Below are 24247 nucleotides of genomic sequence, written 5' to 3' on the forward strand. Positions count from 1 at the left end.
CCATCCTCTGACAGCTTTTTCTTTCCTTAAGATCTGTCACCTTATAAGATGAAGCTCTGCTTAGGGAAATCGTACAACTAGTGTTTCCCTATTTGTATCAATTCTGCAGGACACCATAACATTTCTGACCTCCGTGTTCCCTAGGAACCATGAATGATCCACCTATCTGTCATTTCAGGGGGATCAAGGAGCGAGAGGATCTCAGGGATATTTTGGACCCAAAGGTGACACTGTAAGTGATCGACATCGATACACCTCTTATGGTGTACATATCTTTAGCTTTGTTCAGTTCTCAACCCCCCCATAGACACGTCCTGTATATACTGTACATAGTGATAAGACCCTAAAACTAGTGACAACCATAAAGTGGATCCAAGACGGAGCCAAATTTACCTGGTCGTTTTTGTCGCCCTGTAAGGTTGGGGGCATCATATACAATTTTCGTGGCCAACAATCTTTGTTTTCAGGGTGTCTTGTGTCCTGTATGTGAAAATGTGTGGTCTCTCTCTTTTTCAGGGCAAAGCTGGTCCCAAGGGCATGCCAGGTGGTCCAGGTCCCATAGGAGAGCCGGTGAGTGACCTTTTGGATTATTGCTGCTTTTGCATCATAGATGTGTGAGATATGCAATGGATTAAGGTTGGTTCTGGTCAATGTGGTGGACTGCACACCCAGGGACAATCCTATCATATTATGACCTTCGGCTCTGGTTACAGGGAGGAACGTTCAACTGTTAAGCTGGGTGGGTAAACTATTGTCTGTTTAGCGGCTTAACCACTTCCTCTGGCCCGAGGAAGCAGTTAACCTGCAAAACAGACTGTAGCCCACCCACACTGCTTAATGGCTGTCTGTTCATCCTGTAACCAGTGCTGAAAACATGGAAATTAAAGCTTTGTATCTGGTTGAGTGTTGTATATGCATTATTTTTCTTTCTTTTTAACCATATTTTTTCTGAAGCTTACAGAGCAGCACAATTTTTGTTTTACAAGGAACATCTTGTTATAGACGTTGTAAAATACTGACCTGGACATTGGACTATAGAGCAGTGCCTGTTTTAAATTCCTATGACCTTTAGTGACTATCATAACCTTCGTATATAAATATGCCTTTAAAGGATTATTGAGCTTGACAATTTGTCCATTTATAGGGAATGCCAGGAAAGGACGGACGTGACGGGACCAATGGCCTGGATGGTGAGAAGGTTTGTACTGATGGGGAAGACGTAGATTAAGCCACATGAAGGGAAATCTAATTTACGCAGAATTAATCTTGATATGTAGCCATAAGTTCTTGTGTCTTGTGTCTTCAGGGAGATCGTGGAAGACCAGGAGTTCCTGGTGAGAAAGGACCAAATGGACTTCCGGTAGGTACTTTAGGTTCCTATGACTCTTTGTAGGTTAGTAGAAGTAAAAATGATACTTGACGTTTGGCACCCAGTATTGATGTGTCTACAGGATTCATCAGGGTCGATGAGGCCTTAAAAGAACCTTTAGCAAATAAAACTCCATTAGTCCAGAATTCTTGTATGCAGTAACAAATGATCCGCCATGCCTAAAGGTGAAAGCAGAAGTTAAAGTACACTATGCCAAAGGAATTGGTGAATGGACAAGCTTAAAATGAGTTGGACACCAATTATGATGAGGAACACAGTGTATGACTAAGATGTCACAAATTATTTTGTACCTGTCTCTGATTTTCTATCTTTCTGTCCCATTAGGGACTTCCTGGCAAAGCTGGGACTAAGGGAGAAAAGGGTCAACTGGTAAGTTACTATACATACTCTCTACGGTCATGTCATGTATTGCATTGGACTGGATTGGTTATTTCTAGACATAAGATTCTTGACCACTTTTCCTGTTTCAGGGCAGCCATGGAGAACTAGGAGAAGCCGGACCCTCTGGAGAGCCAGGTATTCCCGTATGTATCCACCAACACCCAATGTAAATGCATCTGTTCACACTCCCTGACAGTATATAGATCCAGTAGGATAACCCCCATCATTCTAACCATCTGTATGTAGGCCCTATAACCAATACAAGGGTTTTTTTGGGAGTCAAGGAGGACCCAAGTAATACAGTTGAAGTCCTATGCCGTTTGGTTGTATTCCTCCCAGCTAAGTCATGAGGTTTGTCTTATGTTCCAGGGTGAAGCTGGACCTCCAGGAGAGAGAGGAGAGGCTGGACCCAGAGGAGGAGCTGTAAGTGCACACCATGGTTTCTGATGGTCTGTAACCTAATGTTGATCCATCTGCTGCACTGCCATGTAGAGGAGCAGCTGTGGATGCCTCAGAATGGAGCTTGGAGTAGACCATATATATGGATATGATACGGCTAGGTGGCTGGATGGGGAGGATGGTCAACAGGGATGCTTAATGACATTACTTAAGGCGAGACATCCAACCAATGGCTAGGGTTCAGCGTAGTGATAAGTGGGTACCACTTAAAACTCTATACAAGGATCCAACATTGGTTCCTATAGGGTGAAGACAGGAACCATGAAGAGCCTTAGCTTCAAGGACTTCAAATCCAGCTCTCATGGTCATTTTATTTGGTCATGATGACATAATACACCAGATTTACAGTATTTTAGTAGTTCACTAGCCGAAGCTGAAGGACCTCAATAGACCCATAGGTTATTTGGTCATAAACTCGATCAAGATCCCGGAAATGTTTTTCTGGCCTTCACAGATGGAGATGAAAATTCATGAAACTTAAAGTGTCCTCGGTTTCCTCCAATTTGACACCATCACTCCATGGTGGGGCAGGAAAACCCATAGCTACTTTGGCCCTTCATGCCATTCATATCTTGAGTGGCCATTGTCTCCAACCTATTATAAAAGCATTTTTCCCATGTTGCCATGACATTTAAAGGCTTCATGTTGGGGACTACTGCTATATCAGCCCATACGGAAAACAATTAGGGGCACATCTACTAAATATGCGCCCCTGATGGGTAGGCAGGTGTGGAGCGGGAAAGAGGGGTGGCCTCCTCCCATGCCTTATTTTTCAAGGTTTACATCAGATATAAACTAACATCAGATGTAACAAAAATTGACACCTGCTCCGGGGCTTTATATAAGACTGGCGTATACATACGCCAGTCTTAATAAATCTTCCTTTCTGTGTCAACTACAGCTTCGGGCTCCAAGACCCAATGGGGCCTCATAAATGCTGTGTGTGTTTCTTGTATGACTCATAGGCCAAACAGGGCAGTTTACTGTTTATTAAGTTTAGTCGACCTCAGTGGTCAAAGCTGTGTATCCGCTGCGGTGGGACCAAGTAATATATAATGTATTTGTCTCTGCAGGGTGTTGTTGGTCTGCAAGGACCTATTGGAGCTGCCGGTGTTCGTGGTTTCCAGGTCAGTGACCACAATACTGATTTCCTATAGAATTGACCCTGGAGTAGACAGCCAGGATGTGTACTGTGCATTGTATGTGCCGAAGATACCATCACAACTAGGGCTATATGATGACATGGATGCATCACTATGTAACCTCAGCCTGAGCCACATTACCACAGTACTGGGGTAACCATATTATGAATGGACATTCAACCGAAAAAAATAAAAAAATAGAAAGATGAAAGACCCTATTACACAGGCCGATCAGGAGGTGCAATCGAGCGCCGACCTGTCAGATCAGCAATTGCTCCTTATTCCCCCCATTTGCTGCTAGCGCTATTACATGTGGGGAGCTGTGGAAGGGGAGATAGCAGTAGTGTGCTGACGCTGCTCCTGTGGCATGGTGCAGACCATCTTTATCATTGAAGTTTTTCTTCAACATGTTGAAAGACAAGGATCAGCTGACAACGTACATGTCAGCTGATCGTTCCTTTTTAACACTAGCTATTACACCTAGCAATTATCCGCTGTAACTGTCAAGTGTAAAGAAAATAGATAATGCTATTTAAATACTATAATGCTATTAAAAAATACATAAAAACAAACAATCTACAAAACTGATAGCAGCGGAGCCTGGTAACACCAGAAAAAATACATAAAAGTGGGGAACCCCCAATCTGAAGAGATGTAACACCATGGAGCGGAGGAAGAAATATTCCAAAGTTGGTGGGCTAGTAGGCACCACCAACTATCCCACCAACTAGCCCACCAACATTGGAATATTTCTTCCACCGATCCATGGTGTTATTCCTACATGTCATCTTTCTCTTTTCTCTTCTTCTGTTCATTAGACGTGGGACTTTGCAGTTTTTGGGCTTTATAGTTCTTATTATGATGGGACATTGAAGCAGGTCTACAGTAGGGATGAAACAGGGGTGATTTTTTTTTACATAGACTGTATTTTTTCTTAATTTTTCCATATTTTGCTCAGGGTCCAAAGGGCAACATGGGTGACCCCGGCTTACCTGGGCCTACTGGAATCCGTGGTGGATTTGGAGAACGGGTAAGAGAATTCCTGGATTATAGGGTTTTTTAATCAATAATATGTATGTATTTTACTTTATAGAATGATGTCTGCTATGGAGATGCCCCATCTGATGGTCTGGATCCTGGTCATGAGTCCCTTGTGGTGCTGTATACTCCCGGATTCAGTGACTTGGGGCTAAGTCCCACGTTTTATGAAATATGGAACCTACAGATGGGGAAGCCCTGTAGTGGAGTCTTTCCCTGCTGGGCATGATGTATCAGTATGATGCCGGGAGCGGGGAAAGTGTTTGATTGTTCGCAGCAATGTAATGAAGCAGCCGCACGACTGTGTCATTACAGTGCCACGAAGATTGATACATGATGCCAGGCGGGGAAAGAGTCCACTACAGGGTTTCCCCATCCGTAGGTTCCATGTTTCCCGGAATACAGTAAGTCTTTATTGTATCCTGGTCAAGTATGCACCTCTCAAACCGACCACAACAAGTCACTGATGATGTTATAATTCCCCTCCCGACTGCAGCACCTCCTGCTACATTTGCTTTGCTTTTTGCAATTACTCCTGAACTAAACTTAAAAGGAAGAGGCGAACTAAGACCACATAGGAGACCGAAAAAAACATCGGAGGGTACAGGGGTTACATATGAATATGGCTACATGTCATACGTGAGATGAGGCCCTTTTACATAGGCCGATTATTGGCCAAATGAACGTTTATAGGAATAAGCATTCCCAATCTTGGTCGCAATCTGTATGGACATTTACCAGTTCTGTGTCACAGGAGCCAATTTGTGAACTACAGTATATCCTAATCCAACCATCCAGAATGATCACCCCTGACACCTAGTGAGGGGTCTGGACTCTAATCCTTCATTAACCCTCCATTACTCAGTGACACACACTGTGAAGGAATGTCTGACGGAAGCCTCGGATTAACCTCATTATGTTCTCTTCCCTAGGGTCCTGTTGGAGCTGCCGGCCCCAAAGGCAACCAGGTGAGCTAGACTAGAGGCCACAGTGTTACTGAGGAACCTTAAGAAACCCTATTCGCTCTACACTGTCCCATCCTACAAAACAATAAAAGGTGAAGCTAAGTGACAACCAATATGGCCACCATACATAGAGGCATGCCTTGTGAGCCATTCTAAAATCAGAACATGCTGATGAATATATACATAGGCCCCACCCTAAATACAGACCACACTCAAATCAGTATGCAGAGTAATGCATAGTAAGCATAGTGCCCTCCGTAACTGTATCAGGGTGCTCCAACACAATAACACGTGGATTGCTCTATAACCATGCCAGTCAGAAAGTCTACAAATAGTTACTGCCGATAGACCCACCTGAATAGCAGCAGCCAGACAGTCCCTATAACGCTCCCAAACAGCATCAGAGCGCTCCAAAACAGTGCCAGGGAAGTAAATAGCATACCAGTGCCAAACACTGCCGCCATAACAGTCCCGCTATATCAGCATATGAATGATCAGCTGACCAGTGGAAATTTGTCTCCTTTAAGCCTAATTTTTTCATTTATTTTCAGGGCATTGCTGGATCTGATGGACTTCCAGGAGACAAGGGAGAGATGGTAAGTATTTTAGAGTCCAGCGTAAACTCCACCGGGGAACTTGTCCTCCCATAGAGGTGGCAGGAGAGATTGATCGACAATCGCTGAAAAAACAAAACAAAACAGAACACAACACCCAGTTGTTGAATTAAATTTTCTATGTGTGATGTAATGATTTATATTGTGAGGAGGCTATAGTACCCTGTTTGGCACCTTTAGCCTAGATACATGATGAGATACAGTTGGCAGATGAGATACAGTTAGGCACTTCTAGCCTGGATAAAAGATAAGATATGGTTGGGCACCTCTCGCCTGGATACAAGATTTGATACAGTGGTACATAGAGGATACAGGATCTGTTTGGCATCCTGCAGCACATACACCACAGATGTTACAGCCTATAGATCCTTCACACTTGTAGGTTGCTGGTGTCACAGCTGGTGCCATAAATGCCGATCTGTGATAACTCTGGTGACCGGGCAAACAGAGGAGACATTCCTGGAAACCCTTGTGTGTGGGGAGCATTATCCTGCACATATCACTGAGCTGTTAGTATCCTGGTATCACTACTAGGAATGACCACTGTTGTATGCGATGGATCCTACATCATCACACCAGCATAGGGCAATGTGTCCTCCCCACATCATCACACCAGCAAGGGGAAGTGTGTCCTCCTCACATCATCACACCAGCAAGGGGAAGTGTGTCCTCCCCACATCATCACACCAGCAAGGGGAAGTGTGTCCTCCTCACATCATCACACCAGCAAGGGGAAGTGTGTCCTCCTCACATCATCACACCAGCAAGGGGAAGTGTGTCCTCCCCACATCATCACACCAGCAAGGGACAGTGTTTCTTCCATAACATCACAACAGCAGGGGGAAGTGTGTCCTCTTTGCAATTACAACTGCTAAAGCCGTCCCTTAGTGTGGTGCAAAACTGGGAGCTTGTCAATCCCAACTTCAGGGCTGAGATGACGCTGCTAGTGTGCAAAACTACAAACTGGCAGTATCATCTCAATTCTGACACCCCAGATGGGACAGCCACATGTGGAGCTCAGCTTGAGCTAAAAAAGACTGTGCTTACCTTGGATTGCATCCTTGATCTTGTACTTTGAGCACTTTGGGTGACTATACCTGTGCATATGCCTTTTTCTTATCCAGTACATTGTTAAGAAGCTGAAAAACGTGGTGTGGTAGTGTGTCCTGCACATCACCAAACCAGCAGGGGGCAGTGTGTCCTCCACATCCTCATACCAGGAGAGGGCTCATCACACCAGCAGGGGGCAGTGTGTCCTCTACATCATCACACCAGCAGGGGGCAGTGTGTCACTCCATAATACAGGCAGCATTGAGGGTCTCACCATGTGGCTCCATAGTCCAACCTGTCATTTGATCCCAAACAGAACCTGGGTTGGTCACTGAAGACAATATGGCTTAGGTCCATAGCTGTCCAGGTTCCTCGTTCCCAATAACACTGCAGACAGAGGTGATGGTGGCTGCTGTCAATGGCTGGACATGTAATGGACACATTAATGCTTATTTTCTTCTTATGTTAAATGTCTGGAGATGGTCCTGGAAGAGACAGTGGGTGTAATGGAAGGGCCATCTATGTCTGAATGGTGGACAAGGATACTGTAGGAGCTGCTTGTACTTATCGGGAATTCAAACAGTCATCTACTGATGTCTGTCTAAGGCCTCTAGAGCCTGTCCATAAAGTGTGCCCTCATTTAACCAATACTCCCTACATCTACTACTCACTACATCTCCTAACAGCTCGGTGGTCTAGATGGCACAGTTCATTGAAATGATGTCCAGTTATGTCCCCCTCTCAAAGCCTGTCAACTAGGTAAAATACTTTTGAGTGTGTCACAGAGCCATATATAGTAGTCACCAGTCTCTTACTGGGATGTACACTACCCAGAAGTAGCCTCTGAGAGCCTTTAGATGAGCTAGCAGGGGAAGTCCTTTTCCGCCCTCTTTTGGCAGAAGCTGATGCCTACACCTGTAATCATTACATCTGCAGCAATCCAATGTCTGTCTGGGTATAGTATTATTTTGTTTGTTACTGTACATGATATAACACATGTATGATCACTGTTATCACTAAAGAGACCATGGAGGCATGAGGCATCCTGTACCTCTTACCTGGAATTTCAATGGTTCCTACTGAAATGATGAATACAGACAATGGCTGCCTCCATGTTGTGTAGTCATCTCTATCATCTAAGAAATTAAAGACGTTGCTCATTTCCTCTTTTTGTGTTTTATAGGGACCATTTGGTCCAGTTGGACAGAAGGGAGAGGTAAGAAAGTTTTACGAATGAATTACCCTTAGGGTGAGAAAGTGACAGGAGCCCTTTCAGACTTTACCATTCAATGCCAGCGTCTCTAATAGCGCTCCCTATTAAGTTAGGACACATGAGAGATGCCTGGTGGGGTCTACAGTTAAGCATGCTACATATTCTAAGGAACATATGGGGCAGATTCCTCCTCTTTAGTATCCTCCCTTGCAGTATGGCAATCAGCAGTGCCAGCATAGTAATAACAATAGTAGAAGCCACAATATGTGACAATCAGTATAATACCAGACATGTACAAATCTATTGAAATGACTTATAACATATTCCCCCACCTCATCTCAATGTCATTCAGCAGTGTACAGCTGGCCATAGCACTGGGCTTTGGGTGGTGCATAGTTGTCCCTTTTTTTTGCTTCTTACTCTCATGGCGTTCCTTGTCTTCCTATCAGTCAGGAGTGAGAGGTGAACCCGGCCCTAAAGGTATCTCTGGACCCAATGGCACCTCTGGCGTACCAGGAGTCCCCGGCCCACCAGGTCCAATGGGTTTCCAAGGAGAACAAGGAGTCCCTGGCATCACCGGAAAAACTGGCGTCCCTGTAAGTAACTTCCTGTAGACATCTTTGTTACCAGGACTGCTGGAGAAGCCACCAATATGGTTGTCTAGTTACTCCAGACTAGTCTATGTAATATGTCCTTATAGCAAATGAAATGTCGTCCACCACTTCCCCTGCCTCCCAAACCATGCAACTAACACCCCCACCAGAGAAAGTAAAAGTCTCTTGTAGTGTGAATGTCTCATGTAAGAACAGAACACATCATTTGCCATAAAGTGCCAATACTTCTGCATGAGACTCCTTTTGAAATAGCCCTCTAAAATTTTAGGAGGTATTCCCATCTTGTAAAGACTAGAGATGATCGAACATCGGGAAATGTTAGGTTTGAACGAACTCGAACCTTCTCGAACCTTCATCATTTGATTCCTGATGCCTTTCCGTTCCGTGGGGAAGGTGGAGCAAGCCCGAGTACCGCCTGGAAAACAGGGATACAGCCTAGGGAATGACAAAGGTTCGAGTTCTATCGAACCTAACAATTCCCGATGTTCGATCATCTCTAGTAAAGACTGCTTCCCCTCTGGCCTTTTTCCGGTGGTCGGGTAGCCGAAAACAGCCAAAGTGAGGAGTTACACAGTTTTTACACAAGCATTTCTGTTTATGTAGCTTATGAAAATGGTCAGGAAGCCATCTTTATGAGATCGGAATGACCCTTTAAAGCAAGGAAATTTATATATTGTACATCTGTCTTGGTAATCAAAGTGGAATTTGCCAAACCTATTAACACAATAGGTAATAAGCATCTGATTGGTGGGGGTGTGATCACTAGGACCACCACGGATCAAGAGAACAGGGGTTCCCTGTCTGCTCCTTTTGCTGCCAATTCAAACCCTATAAACTTACCAGAGATATCCAAGTGTTTTCACCGCCATCAATGACACCACTGTCACCTTTGAATAGAGCAACATGCGTTCTTGACCTCCACTAATTCCATTTGATCGAACACAGGACCCTCCTTATTGGGGGGTCCCAGCGGTCAAACCCCACTCACCAAACACTTTATACCTATCCTGTGGACAACTAATAAAATGATTGGCATTGGTTATAAAAGTATTCATAGCCCTTGTCCACAAAAAGACCAAGACTAGAATAAATCTTACTTGGATCAGGGTCCCATTAATCTGGCCTGTTCAGCTTACTCTTTTACCAGTCATGCTTTACAGTAGATGTTTTTTGTGTTTTAGGGCAAGCTGGCAAGTGAGCAGCATATCCGGGAGTTGTGTGGTGGAATGATCAATGGTAAGTGATTCGGCTCAGGAGCTTGCGCTAAATGTCTGGTTGCAGTGTCTAAAGCTGGATGTGGCTGGGTCCATGATTTGGAACTCAAGTGTCTACTTCTTGGGCACCACCATGGGCAGTACAGACAAGTCTTTCTTGGCCCCTCTTCATCATCAGGAGTTCCAAGGTTTTTTTTGGAATATATCTATGTCTTAGCATACCTGGAGATATTGTTAGGTGGTCCTTGTTGAGCACCATGGTTGACTACATATAAATAAGACACTAAAGGATACCTGTAGAGGGGCTACCTCCTACCTAGGAGGATACCTATAGAGGGGGCTAGCTACACATGTGTCCCCATCTAAAGATGATGTATTCCATCCTTCTTTACTCCATGTCCTTGCAGATCAAATTGCACAGCTAGCAGCTAATCTAAGAAGACCCTTGGCTCCAGGTATGGTTGGTCGACCAGGCCCTGCTGGACCACCCGGAACACAAGGTTCTCCTGGACTTGTAGGGCATCAAGGTGGTCGTGGACCCCCAGGATACAGAGGGCCGACTGGGGATTTAGGGGCTCCAGGTCCAAGAGGTAAGGGCCGGCAGCATTCTTCAAGATCATCATGGTCTTTGGTTTCCATAATATCTGATATTAATAGAGGCAGAAAACTGTAAGGGGGGAGATGATATTTCTATGAAGACAAAATCTTCTTAAGGGGGCGCTTCCATGAAACTATTATATATAATAAAAAATTATCTGTCTTTATGATATCGCTTTTTAAAGTAACTCCACACATGCTGTCCTACATGCTGCCCCAACTTTGGGGAGGTCCCTGGCCACTTCATTTTCCTCACCAGCCTTGATTGATAAATATCTCCCTGATTGGGTGTAGGGAGAGATCTATTAATCAGAACTTATATTTTGTCAATTGATAAAATCAACTAACCTGCTAGTGCTAGCACGCCAGTGCATATCGCCAGTATGCCAAACCCAGTTTATCTTATGCAACTTCTTTATTGCCGTAAGTTTCTCTTCTCACAGGACCAGCCATATATGCTGGTCACACTGTTCTTACACAGAACCTGGAAAGCCACACACTGTTCTCACACAGCTCCAGGAACGCCACACTCTGCCCTCACACAGCGCCAGGAACACCACACACTGTTCTCACACAGCGCCAGGAACGCCACACACTGTTCTCACACAGCGCCAGGAATGCCACACACTGCCCTCACACAGCGCCAGGAACGCCACACTCTGCCCTCACACAGCGCCAGGAACACCACACACTGTTCTCACACAGCGCCAGGAACGCCACACTCTGCCCTCACACAGCGCCAGGAACACCACACACTGTTCTCATACAGCACCAGGAACGCCACACACTACTCTCACACAGCACCAGGAACGCCACACTCTGCCCTCACACAGCGCCAGGAACACCACACACTGTTCTCACACAGCGCCAGGAACGCCACACACTGTTCTCACACAGCGCCAGGAACGCCACACTCTGCCCTCACACAGCGCCAAGAACACCACACTCTGCCCTCACACAGCGCCAGGAACGCCACACTCTGCCCTCACACAGCGCCAGGAACACCACACACTGTTCTCACACAGCACCTGGAAAGCCACACACTGTTCTCACACAGCGCCAGGAACGCCACACTCTGCCCTCACACAGCGCCAGGAACACCACACACTGTTCTCACACAGCGCCAGGAACGCCACACTCTGCCCTCACACAGCGCCAAGAACACCACACTCTGCCCTCACACAGCGCCAGGAACGCCACACTCTGCCCTCACACAGCACCTGGAAAAACACACACTGCCCTCACACAGCACCAGGAATGCCACACACTACTCTCGCACAGCGCCAGGAACGTCACACACTGCTCTCACACAGCGCCAGGAACGCCACACACTTCTCTCACACAGCACCAGGAATGCCACACACAGCCTCACACAACACCAGGAATGTCACACACTGCTCTCACACAGCACCAGGAACACCACACACTGCCCTCACACAGCGCCAGGAACACCACACACTGCCCTCACACAGCGCCAGGAACACCACACACTGCCCTCACACAGCGCCAGGAACACCACACACTGCCCTCACACAGCACCTGGAAAAACACACACTGCCCTCACGCAGCACCAGGAATGCCACACACTACTCTCACACAGCACCAGGAATGCCACACACTGCCCTCACACAGCGCCAGGAACGCCACACACTTCTCACACAGCGCCAGGAATGCCACACACTGCCCTCACACAGCGCCAGGAACGTCACACACTGCTCTCACACAGCATCAGGAACACCACACACTGCTCTCACACAGCACCTGGAAAAACACACACTGCTCTCACACAGCACTAGGAACGTCACACACTGCTCTCACACAGCGCCAGGAACGCCACACACTTCTCTCACACAGCGCCAGGAATGCCACACACTGCCCTGACACAACACCAGGAACGTCACCCACTGCTCTCACACAGCGCCAGGAACACCACACACTGCTCTCACACAGCACCAGGAACGTCACACACTACTCTCACACAGCACTAGGAATGCCAAACACTGCTCTCACACAGCACCAGGAACACCACACACTGCTCTCACACAGTGCCAGGAACCTCACACACTACTCTCACACAGTGCCAGGAACGTCACACACTACTCTCACACAACACTGGGAATGACACCCACTGCTCTCACACAGCGCCAGGAACACCACACACTGTTCTCACACAGCGCCAGGAACACCACACACTACCCTCACACAGCACCAGGAACGTCACACACTACTCTCACACAGTGCCAGGAACACCATACACTACCCTCACACAGCGCCAGGAACACCACACACTGCTCTCACACAGCACCAGGAACACCACACACTGTTCTCACACAGCACTAGGAACGTCACACACTGCCCTCACACAGCACCAGGAACACCACACACTGTTCTCATACAGCACTAGGAACGTCACACACTGCCCTCACACAGCACCAGGAACACCACAAACTGCTCTCACACAGTGCCAGGAACCTCACACACTACTCTCACACAGTGCCAGGAACGTCACACACTGCTCTCACACAGCGCCAGGAACACCACACACTGTTCTCACACAGCGCCAGGAATGCCACACACTGTTCTCATACAGCACCAGGAACGCCACACACTGTTCTCACACAGCACCAGGAACACCACAAACTGCTCTCACACAGCACCAGGAATGCCACACACTGTTCTCACACAGCGCCAGGAATGCCACACACTGTTCTCATACAGTGCCAGGAACGTCACACACTACTCTCACACAACACTAGGAATGACACCCACTGCTCTCACACAGCGCCAGGAACACCACACACTACTCTCACACAGCGCCAGGAACACCACACACTGTTCTCACACAGCGCCAGGAACACCACACACTACTCTCACACAGTGCCAGGAACCTCACACACTACTCTCACACAGCATCAGGAACGTCACACACTACTCTCACACAACACTAGGAATGACACCCACTGCTCTCACACAGCGCCAGGAACACCACACACTGTTCTCACACAGCGCCAGGAACACCACACACTACCCTCACACAGCGCCAGGAACGTCACACACTGCTCTCACACAGTGCCAGGAACACCACACACTGTTCTCACACAGCACCAGGAACACGACACACTGTTCTCACACAGCACCAGGAACACCACACACTACCCTCACACAGCACCAGAAACACCACACACTGCCCTCACACAGCGCCAGGAACGCCACACACTGCTCTCACACAGCGCCAGGAACGCCACACACTGCTCTCACACAGCGCCAGGAACACCACACACTGTTCTCATACAGCACCAGGAATGCCACACACTGCTCTCACACAGCACCAGGAACACCACACACTGCTCTCACACAGCACCAGGAACACCACACACTGCTCTCACACAGCACTAGGAACGTCACACACTGTTCTCACACAGCACCAGGAACACCACACACTGCTCTCACACAGCACCAGGAACACCACACACTGCTCTCACACAGCACTAGGAACGTCACACACTGTTCTCACACAGCACCAGGAATGCCACACACTGCTCTCACACAGCGCCAGGAACACCACACACTGCCCTCACACAGCACCAGGAACGTCACACACTGTTCTCACACAGTGACAGGAACACCACACACTACTCTCACACAGTGTCCCGGGATCACTTCATCTCCCTACTGCTGGTAAGCATTGCCTCTTAGGGTATGTTCACATCTCGTTTTTGGCCCCACATCAGGCTACACATCAGGAATCATTAAAAAGAGGATGCTGAAGTGCAGCCCGACGTGGGTCCGACAGCCACATGACGGCCACACTGACTTGAAAGAGCAGGATGGAGTCATTATGTGATTATGTTCTGCTCATATGCCGAATGTACACTGCTTTTGTGCAGGGCTCAAAAGCTTCAGACAGATTTATCTGACAGATTACTGAAGCCAAAGTCAGAAACCATTAGCCTTTTTCTTCAACCTGCCCTCTACCTACCTACACTTGTGAAGCCATAGCAATTGTGTGCTAAGAACCCCATTGTTTTGCTTCTACGCCATTTGTCTGCTAAGAGTAATAATAAGGTTGTTTATGCCCTTCCTGTCCAATATTTGAGGGTCCTAGAGCCACTAAGCATGATTAATGTTATTTCCCGACGGCTACTTTCTTTTAAAAATAGCACAAGCCCTCTCCTGTGTGTGATATTACACATCATTTAGCACTATTTACATGAATAAGGGCCCTATCACACTGGACGATTCTTGTGCAAATTATCATTATATTGTTGGAATTCAAACAATAATTGTCTAGTGTAAGGGTCTTATTACACGAGCCAATGGGGTTTGATAAATAATGTAAACAAAGCACCAATCTGCTAGATTGGCATTCGTTTACTGAGCCTACTACATGGCTCGATGATTGTTTAGCAAGGGCTGCACAGACATCGTTAGAGATGTCTGTGCAGCCCTTGGCCTAAACTGTTCTACATTACCTCTCCACGCTCCTGGTCTTCTCCTTGCACTCTGCTTTCACTATCAACGCGTGGCTGCATGCTACTTTCAGAGACTGCAGCTATCACCACTATCCATATAAGCCCTGTTTATGAAAAGAACAGAACTGCCATTTATTCAAATCCTTCATTTACTGTTATAGTAAGATTATTTTGCAGTACATTGTAAAGTGACAGTGGTTTTCTTTTACTGACTGATTTATTTTCTTGTTCTAGGTAATCAAGGTGATAAAGGAGACAAAGGACAAGTTGGAAGAGGCATTGATGGACCACCTGGTGATCAAGGAGAGCAAGGTATGTACATACCATTGGTGGAGAATAACGATGCATACTCTTCTCTAAATGGTCACTGTCATTTAAACAATTTTCCTCCATCTTATATCTGATTCCTCAAATATTTGTATATCTCTTTACTTACCAAAAACGATTCCTTACTAGAGATGAGCACAACTCGAGCATGTTCATGTCCATCCAAACCCAGGTGTACAGCATTTGATTAGCAGTGACTGCAGAAGTTGGATGTAGCACTAAAGCCCCTGTTACACGGGGCAACTATGAGGAGCAAACGAGTGCTGTCAGCGCTAGTTTGCTCCTCGTTCCCTGCTCTGTGCTGCCACGGGGAGCTGCGGGGGGGGGGGGGGGGTTCTGGGGGCTGCCAGGGTGATCGCTTAATGGGGGGGCTGCCCGGGTGATCGATTGATCACCTGATCACCTATTCCATGGAGCGACGACAACAGATCGTTGCTATACGAGTCGTTTGACTACAACGATCAGCTGACATCGTTCATGTCGGCTGATCGTTGTGTTCTATTACACAGGATGATTATCGGCCGTAACGGCTGATAATCGTTCCATGTAATGGGGCCTTAAGGCTGCCTGGAAAATATGGATATAGCCATAGGCTGTATTTATGTTTTCTAGGACTCCCCAGGGCTGCATCTTACTTCTGCAGCCACCCCTAATCAAATGTTGCACACTTGGATTCGAACGGACTTGAGCATGCTCGATTTGCACTCATCTATATTCTTTACTACAGAAAAACAGCTCTATAGTAATTACCACTAGGTATCTTACTTCTCTGAAATCTGCCATCCACTGTCTATTGTCATTGAAAAAATGTCTTTAGTAACAGCTAGATCAGGACACTTTTTAAGAAGTAGGGGTGGGGCTTAGCATTTGCTATGTACAGGAGAGGGGAAGAGCGTGATTCAGATGATCTGCACTGTTCCTGAAAGGTAAAATAAGGCTTCCTTCTCATCTCCTACCACCTGTCAAGCTTAGAGCAGCTGTCTATTTTACAAATACCAGTGTATCTCTTGCTGGATGACTACAGTTATGCAGTATGATCTCCCTCTCCCCCTCATTTTATCTTGTGCATAAGCTCAAAAAGTAGAGGTCAGAGAAGTGAAATCTAATGCCTGTGATTATATAACTGGTTAACAGCCCAGCTCTGGAGAGAATGAGATAAAGCTGTGTGCTATGGGGGGGGGGGGGGGCAGCGTTAAAATCACCTTCTTCAAAGGTACACTTTAATCCATATCTCTAAGCTTTACGTAGTGGGATGATTTCTACAAGGCCCTTTGCTATATTTTCAGGTCCACAAGGAGTACCAGGAACAAGCAGAGACGGCCGGGATGGTGCCCATGGTGAGCCTGGTTACCCTGGTGAGCCTGGAAGAGCTGGTACAGTGGGAGCTCAAGGAACTCCTGGAATATGTGACACATCCGCTTGCCAAGGTGCAGTCTCTGCAGCAAAATCTGGTTCCAAAAAGTCGTAAAGACCACAATGAACATAGAGAAGGAACTGTCTATTTAATATAGCGCTCTATTGTATGAAAGCCCTCCCCCTACAAGACCTTCAGGGAGGTGGACCTTCAAGAAAAAAAATAAGAACGGAGTTGTGTACCAGCTCCACCAAAACTGGAGAACATCTGAATTAAAGTATTCTAAACAATTTTTTTTTTTTTTTTTAAGTTCACTATTACCCTTTCTTACCTCTCTGGACCCACCCCCACCCCCCATTTCCTCAACCCTCCTTTCAGCCAGAATTTTGGCACGTAGCTCGCCCTTTATGTCAGGTTCCAACATCCCAAGACCAAGGAAACCCATCCCTCTTGCAGTCTAGCCTTGCTAGAGGTAAGTGTACATAGATAGAAAATTCCATGGAAGACCAATGGGTTTCATCTTTCCATTCTGAGAACCCTACTCCACCACTTGCAGTGTGGCTGAAACATGTTGTAATCTACCCATCTCCAAGACCTAGACAAGTACTGTATGATGTGTTGTAAAAATAAAGAGTCCGTTTTTTAAGTCATGTGCATATGATGTCCTATTTTGGCGCACTGCCCTCACGTACTGGACAAAATAAAATGGCTGCAAACCTTGTGAATATCAGCGATTCGAAGACTATTAGTATTTATTTTGGTGACTTGTATGTACAATAAAGCCTGTTGCTTCATCTGATGTAATGACTGAATAAAGCCACTTTCACCACCCAGAAAAGACCTGGTCAAGACATTCACAATTTATTAACAGCACAATGGTGGATACACAGGGGCAGGTTAGTGTTTATATGGAGGTATTACTACTATAGCTACTACTACTACAACGTTACACTTGTACAACCTTAACTTTTCTTTGTAACAGTATTCCTGGTAGAACCTTTAAATGTGGACTAATGTAAATTAATGTTATGGGTAGAGATGAGCAAATTTACAGTAATAATGAGGCAAAACAATTCATTATCTCTGCAATCCGCTTATCAGCCTGATGCTGTTTAATTTACTGCCACTCCTCCCGGGTGCTGGTTACTTCTCCCAGTTTCCCAGGACTGGCTCTAGCTTTTCCCAGCACCCTGGGAGGAGCGGCAAGGATCGACAGTGAATTAAACGGCAGTCGGCTGATGAGTGGATTGCAGAGATAATGAAGCGATTTGCCTCGTTATTACTGTAAATTCACTCATCTCTAGTTATGGGTAGTGGTGACTGATCTGCCTAGTATAGGGGTATGTATTGTACCCATGGCACTCCTTTTTTCACCTGAGGTTGGAAACTACTATCCCAGAGAATAAAAAGTGGCCCAAAAATCGATATCTTCTATAGATGGGTAACATGAGAGCTCCTATTTCATCCCAGGTTAGAGAGTATCCTAGAGAATTGAAAGTGTTAGAACTTCTATAGATAAGAACTGCCATGGGTACCTTTTCTATTCCATTTCACATCAGGTTTGAGACCACTACCCTATACTGCTATGCTTATCAGTGACCATAGGTATGAAACGGAAGCATATCAGTTCTTATTTCATCTTAGGGTGGGTACCCATCCTACAGAATTACAGCTGCCCTAAACTTCTATAAGCATCATTTTTTATTAGACTTGAGCAAACCTTGAGTGAAACCCAAGCATGCGGCATTTCATTACTGGTGGCTAAAGAAGTTGGATGCAGCCCTAGAGCGTCCTGGAAAACATGGATACAGCCTATGGCCTATGGCTGTATCCTTATTTTCTAGACAGGGTTAGAGCTGCATCCAACTTCGGGCAAACCCAAGTGAACTTGAGGTTTGTTCATCTCTTGCTTTGACAGATTAGGGTGTCAAAGGTATCCAGGGCAGTTCCTATTTCACCTCATGTTATAGACTACTACCCCAGAGGATCCTGCTGTTCAGCTTCTATGGACACCTAGCGAACCAGGAGCAACAAATGCTGTCCTCCCTGTAAACCTCCAATACATTTCTGTGAAATAAATCAAGTTCTATTCAGGAATCTGTCTGCTTTATGGGACAACATTTCCTTAGTAACACTTTTCAAGAATTAACCTTGTGGTGTATAGCTATGTATATTCTTCTACCTTAGGATGTATAACTTTGGTTATTTCTCTCTCGCAGAGGGAGTGCTTATTACAGATGTATACATATCTTGTTTTGTATGACCTGTTTATTGTTCTCTTTACACTGTTCAATAACAGTTTTTTTCCTTTTCCTCTCTTTTAGGGTGCGTTCACACCTACAGGATCCGCAGCAGATCTGCAGCAGATCCGCAGCAGATTGGATGGTGCAGATTTGATGCTGTGTTCAGTTATTTTAAATGAAATACGCTGCGGATCCGGTAAGTGTGAACGCACCCTTAGGGTACAAACACACACACCGTATACGCAGCGTATTACGCAGATACGCAGCATATCTGGAGCAGATTTGATGGTGCAGATTTGATGCTGTGTTCAGTTACTTAGATCTAATCTGCTGCGTATCTGCTGCGTATACAGTGTGTGTGTTTGTACCCTTAAAGTGGTTCTTGTTAAACTACAACTCCTAGCATCCAGTTTACAGTCAGTGCTGGGAGTTGTGGTTTCCCAACAGCCTGAGGTTTTACTAATTTAGTTTTAAATTAAATATTATATAAACAAAAACTTACACTACATCTACATTTCTTCCTAAAATAAGATAATAACCTGAAGATGTCAGACTGCCATGTAAAATCTTAAAGAGAAACTATCAGCAGGTATGTGCAAACAAACCTGTTGATATCTCTCTGCAGCCTCCTACCTCAGTTTCCCTTCAAGATTTTACATAACTCAGAGTGTGTGCTCTCATACAACCACTACTTCCAACATCTCCTAACAGCTTGGTGGCCTAGATGGCATAATTTATTGAAATGATGCCCAATAATGTCCCCCTCTCAGTCTGTTAATTAGGTAAAATATCTTTGAGTGTGTCACAGAGCCGTGTCTGGTAGTTACTAGAGATGAGCGAACCTCGAGCATGCTCGAGTCCATCCAAACCTGAACGTTCGGTATTTGATTAGCTGGGGCTGCTGAACTTGGATAAAGCTCTAAGGTTGTCTGGAAAACATGGATATAGTCATTGACTATATGCCTGATTTCCACATAGCCTTAGGGCTTTATTCAACTTCAGCAGCCCCAGCTAATCAAATGCCGAACGTTCAGGTTTGGATGGACTCGAGCATGCTCGAGGTTCGCTCATCTCTAGTAGTTACCCATCTCTCAGCAGAATGAACACTACCCAGAAGTAGCCTCTAAGAGCCTTTATATAGGGCAGCAGAGAAGTACTGGCTCCTACCGAAATGATGAATTCAGAAAATGGCAATGACAGTCATTTCTATCATCTATGGGAATCACAGATGTTGCTTCTTTTTGTGTTTAATAGAGACCAGTTGGACAGAAGGAAGAGGTAAGAGAGTTTTATGAATGTTTCAATACTTAAAGAAGCAGTCTACACAGCACAGTTATGCTCAGCCAATCGCGGCTGAGTAGCTGATGACGCGGCAGAGGGCGGCCGGCACTAGGTACGGTCGGAGTGGTTCGGCCGTCCGTCCGAAGATGACATCATTGGCACAAGATGGCGGACGGGGGTTGGCAAGAAGCAGGTATGTATAGTGCACTACACTTCCGGGTCTGGTGTGGGTGGGGGGAAACACGGGGAAGGGGGCGATTCACTAACATAACATACATTACAAAGTTGTATAACTTTGTAATGTGTGTTATTTAGTGAATAATTGTTTAGCGCCGCACTACCCCTTTAACACTTCACAGCGCACTGTATTCGCTACCTGTAACACCACACAGCACGCTGTATTCTCTACCTGTAACACCACACAGCACGCTGTATTCTCTACCTGTAACACCACACAGCACACTGTATTCTCCTCCTGTAACACTGATATTGTAATAAAGTAAAGAACTTTTTTAATATTTTTTTTTTTCTTTTCATTTACATGCACATATTATGATCAAGCATCTTTTATCTTTGAAGTTCAGCCCCACAATAAGGAGTTTATCCGATATTATCTTATATGGGATATACTGTTTATGCCTCGTTTTTGCTCCAGGTGGGATTGGCAGTGCCGTTTAGCATAGTTTACTTGTGTTACTGCATCATCGGTACTGCAATGAAACTCCAACATGTGTGAACACAGCCCTAATTTCACTGCAGTGCAGCAGCTTCTTCTGGTTGGTCAGAGATGGTGAATCACTCAAGGGATTGGGGGATCCAGCCAAGCCTCCTGTGACATCACCCCCTGCCCCTGTCTGTATCATCAGCCTGATCCCAGCAAACACACACAATGACAGAGGCATGGAAGATTTGTCTCCTTAGGTGGGAGAGCAGTGGGAGCAGAAGACAATGTGAATTGGCACAGATGCCATTTTTCTTCACTTCCTGGATTTCAAACAGCTACCAGTGTGGCAGAACCGCACAGATATGGTAATACATTGTATAGACACATCTATATAACTTTTAATATAGTTTTAATAGAAAAAAAAAGTTTTCCTTATGTGGAGTTCCCTTTTAAGCCATACCCATTTGTAGGAAGCACTGCGCTTTTAAACAAAAAATACTCTGATTATCACCCCTGAGGAGGTGGGACCTGAGGGGATTTAGGGCTCGTTCAGACAACGAAATCTGCGCAGAGGACATTCCGTGGATTCCGCCATTCGCTCCTGCTTGTCCCTCCACCCATGCCATAGACTCCATTCTAGGCTCAGGCAGTCCACCAAATAAAATCAACTCAAACCAACTCAAACCAAGTCCAGGTATCCATCAACAAGCATCTGTTTCAGGGTACTACTGCTCATCAGTATGGATTAGGCTGCATTCCCACGTTCCGTGATCCTGTCCCTGCACCCGGACAGCATCTGTAATTAACACCTATAAACCCATCCGGTGTGAATGTAAAAGAAATATTGAGAATTCACTGATATATACAAAAGACTTTATTGAAAATCATCATCGCAACAATAAAAAGGAAAAGGGAAAAAAGGAAAATAAAAACAAAGACCTGGGAGGTGGGAGGCCATACAGAAGGACAGGTATATGTTACAATTAAAGTGCAAGTGCAGATATTAGGTACAGATAACATAGCTCATTACAGCCAGGTTGTAAACAGTAATATAAAGTGCAAGTACTAAAATATATACCAAACCACAGGCTGCATAGCTAAATCTAACCAAAATGTTAGCAAGTGCACATAAACAAAATTACCTGGGAATACAATTCCCAAAGCCTCAGGCCTCCCACCTCACACTCCTCCAACGTCGTTTCGCTATTGGCTTCTTCAGGGAGTCTGTAATTAGATGCTGTGAGCGGGGGAGACTGTATTCATAAGCGCCGCGCTGTAATGAATAAGCCGCGCGGTGCTGTTACTACAGAGCGGCGCTTATGAATACAGTCTCCCCCGCTCCCAGCATCTAATTACAGTTGCTGTCTGCTGGATTTCCGCGATTCATTGAGCCAGAATTGGGCAGGACCACTATAGGATTGCTCTATATGGAGATAACCTGCTTCTATAGCGCTCCTCTTTAAATGTCCCTCCAATAAATTTTCAAGGAAGAGATTTGGTGATCCTAGCGGTTTTAAGGTTATTCTAACCAAGACTGAGGGCCTCAACATTACTATACCACAAAATAAATATAGCTCTGTTCCATTTAGACCTAAGACACTCTTTTCTTTCAACTATACACCCCCCCCCCCCCCCAATACTTCTTAAAACGAACTTTGTGATTTGGAAGTAAGGGCATTGTAAAAATGGACATTCTAACCAGGTTCCTTTTTTTTTTTTTTTTTTTTTTTTTTTAATAGTCCCCATTATTGTTGCCTACCTTCTTCAAGACCCTGCGGAGAGCAATACTGAAATCTATTTGAGGCAGAAGTAAGCCTAGAATACTCTACTTTAACTGAATAAAAACCTCTCAGATGGTGTGCACTTATACCATTGAGCAGCCATCCTCTGCAGTGTCTTGGAGTGGGTAGATCAAAAAGGCAAAAAGAAGTGCATGGACTTGGAGATGTCTCTAACTTTCTTGAATCTATCCCTACTGCCCTGGATATCCCTTCAGGATTGACAGACCCTACCTCTCCCTGCCCTTTCTTTCTTGGTGACTCAGACTCTTTATGTATAAGACAAATGGGTATCTACACTTGCACATCACAATGGCCCAGACCATTGACTCCTATGCTACAAAACCCATCCTTCCACCCAGGATGGAAGGCTACGAGGTTTCTTATTTGGGACCGTGTGCCCTACCCTCGCGATAAGAGTGCATAACTAATAATAAAATATCCCCTCTTCCAGCCCTACAGACACAGCTGAAAGGTTGTTGCTTGTTATCCTGTCTGGAACATGACAAACTAGTCTCGTTTATAAAATCTGTCTTAACTAGGGACCCATATTGACCTGTGACAACAGATTTCGACACCCTGGTGACTGTCACATCTCTCATTGTTTGTCACCGCTCTACCGTGTCCTAACCCAACACATGCCTTGTTTTTTGATAAATGGGAGTCAGATATTGTCTGTCCAGAAAATGAGCGAACTTAAGGCCAAAGAGAGAAAATACTAAATTTCTAGTTTGACAAGTTCTGGATTCCGTGGAGGCTCTTCATGGACATGAAGAATTCCTAACACTAACCCACTGAGTTTCTAACCCCCATGTGCAGTGCCCCCCTCCCCCATCCCTCCAACCTATTCGGGATTCTCCTCCATCTTTCCCCCTGCTCTTCTCCCATTTTATTTTACCTTGTCTCTCCCCATCCCTCTCTATTTCTCTTTCTTCTTTTTCCTCCTCCCATACCCAGATAAATAATTACACAAATATGCATGCTCCCAGATTCTGTAGATAGTATTTACAAATTAACACAAGACACTGTAACTTGCTTTAAAGTAACATGACTTTTTATTGTCTGAACTTTTACATATGTTTGAAATATCTTGACATCATATTTTCTCAAAATTATTTATTGTTGCTCAGCTGATTTGTTTTATGCTGAAATGTATCATTGTTTTGTCACTGCAATGTCATAAAGGCAGATTACACATATATAGGCAGGAACTGCTGTGGGTATCTTTCCAATTCCACTTTGGGTTTGAGACAGCTACCCTACACTGCCATACTGATCCCTGACTATAGGTATGCATATCATTTTACCTCAGGATGGCTATCCATATTCTACAGGATTACAGCTACCCTAAACTTCTATAATGATCAGTTTTTATAGGTTAAGGTGTTACAGGTACCCATGGCAGTTCCTATTTCACCTCAGGTTGGATACCTTTACAATTGATGATTATA

The 24247-nt window shown here is 45.3% G+C and overlaps 1 protein-coding gene across 2 annotated transcripts in view; it reads left to right on the forward strand.

Moving 5' to 3' along the window:
• The window catches only part of COL9A3 (collagen type IX alpha 3 chain), a 48844-nt gene extending 31193 nt beyond the window's left edge, over nt 1-17651 (forward strand). For both annotated transcript variants that reach the window (XM_069952124.1, XM_069952125.1), the window contains 17 exons: nt 179-232; nt 517-570; nt 1145-1198; nt 1307-1360; nt 1715-1759; nt 1861-1914; nt 2141-2194; nt 3304-3357; nt 4331-4402; nt 5343-5378; nt 5927-5971; nt 8223-8255; nt 8702-8848; nt 10048-10102; nt 10488-10670; nt 15384-15461; nt 16763-17651. In XM_069952124.1, the coding sequence (XP_069808225.1) occupies nt 179-232; nt 517-570; nt 1145-1198; nt 1307-1360; nt 1715-1759; nt 1861-1914; nt 2141-2194; nt 3304-3357; nt 4331-4402; nt 5343-5378; nt 5927-5971; nt 8223-8255; nt 8702-8848; nt 10048-10102; nt 10488-10670; nt 15384-15461; nt 16763-16944 (1254 nt within the window). In that variant the 3' untranslated portion in view covers nt 16945-17651. The remainder of the gene's footprint in view (nt 1-178; nt 233-516; nt 571-1144; nt 1199-1306; nt 1361-1714; nt 1760-1860; nt 1915-2140; nt 2195-3303; nt 3358-4330; nt 4403-5342; nt 5379-5926; nt 5972-8222; nt 8256-8701; nt 8849-10047; nt 10103-10487; nt 10671-15383; nt 15462-16762) is intronic.
• Nucleotides 17652-24247: the final 6596 nt, after the last annotated feature.

Source organism: Dendropsophus ebraccatus, chromosome 14 (genome assembly GCF_027789765.1).
Source record: "Dendropsophus ebraccatus isolate aDenEbr1 chromosome 14, aDenEbr1.pat, whole genome shotgun sequence".
Lineage (NCBI taxonomy): Eukaryota > Metazoa > Chordata > Amphibia > Anura > Hylidae > Dendropsophus > Dendropsophus ebraccatus.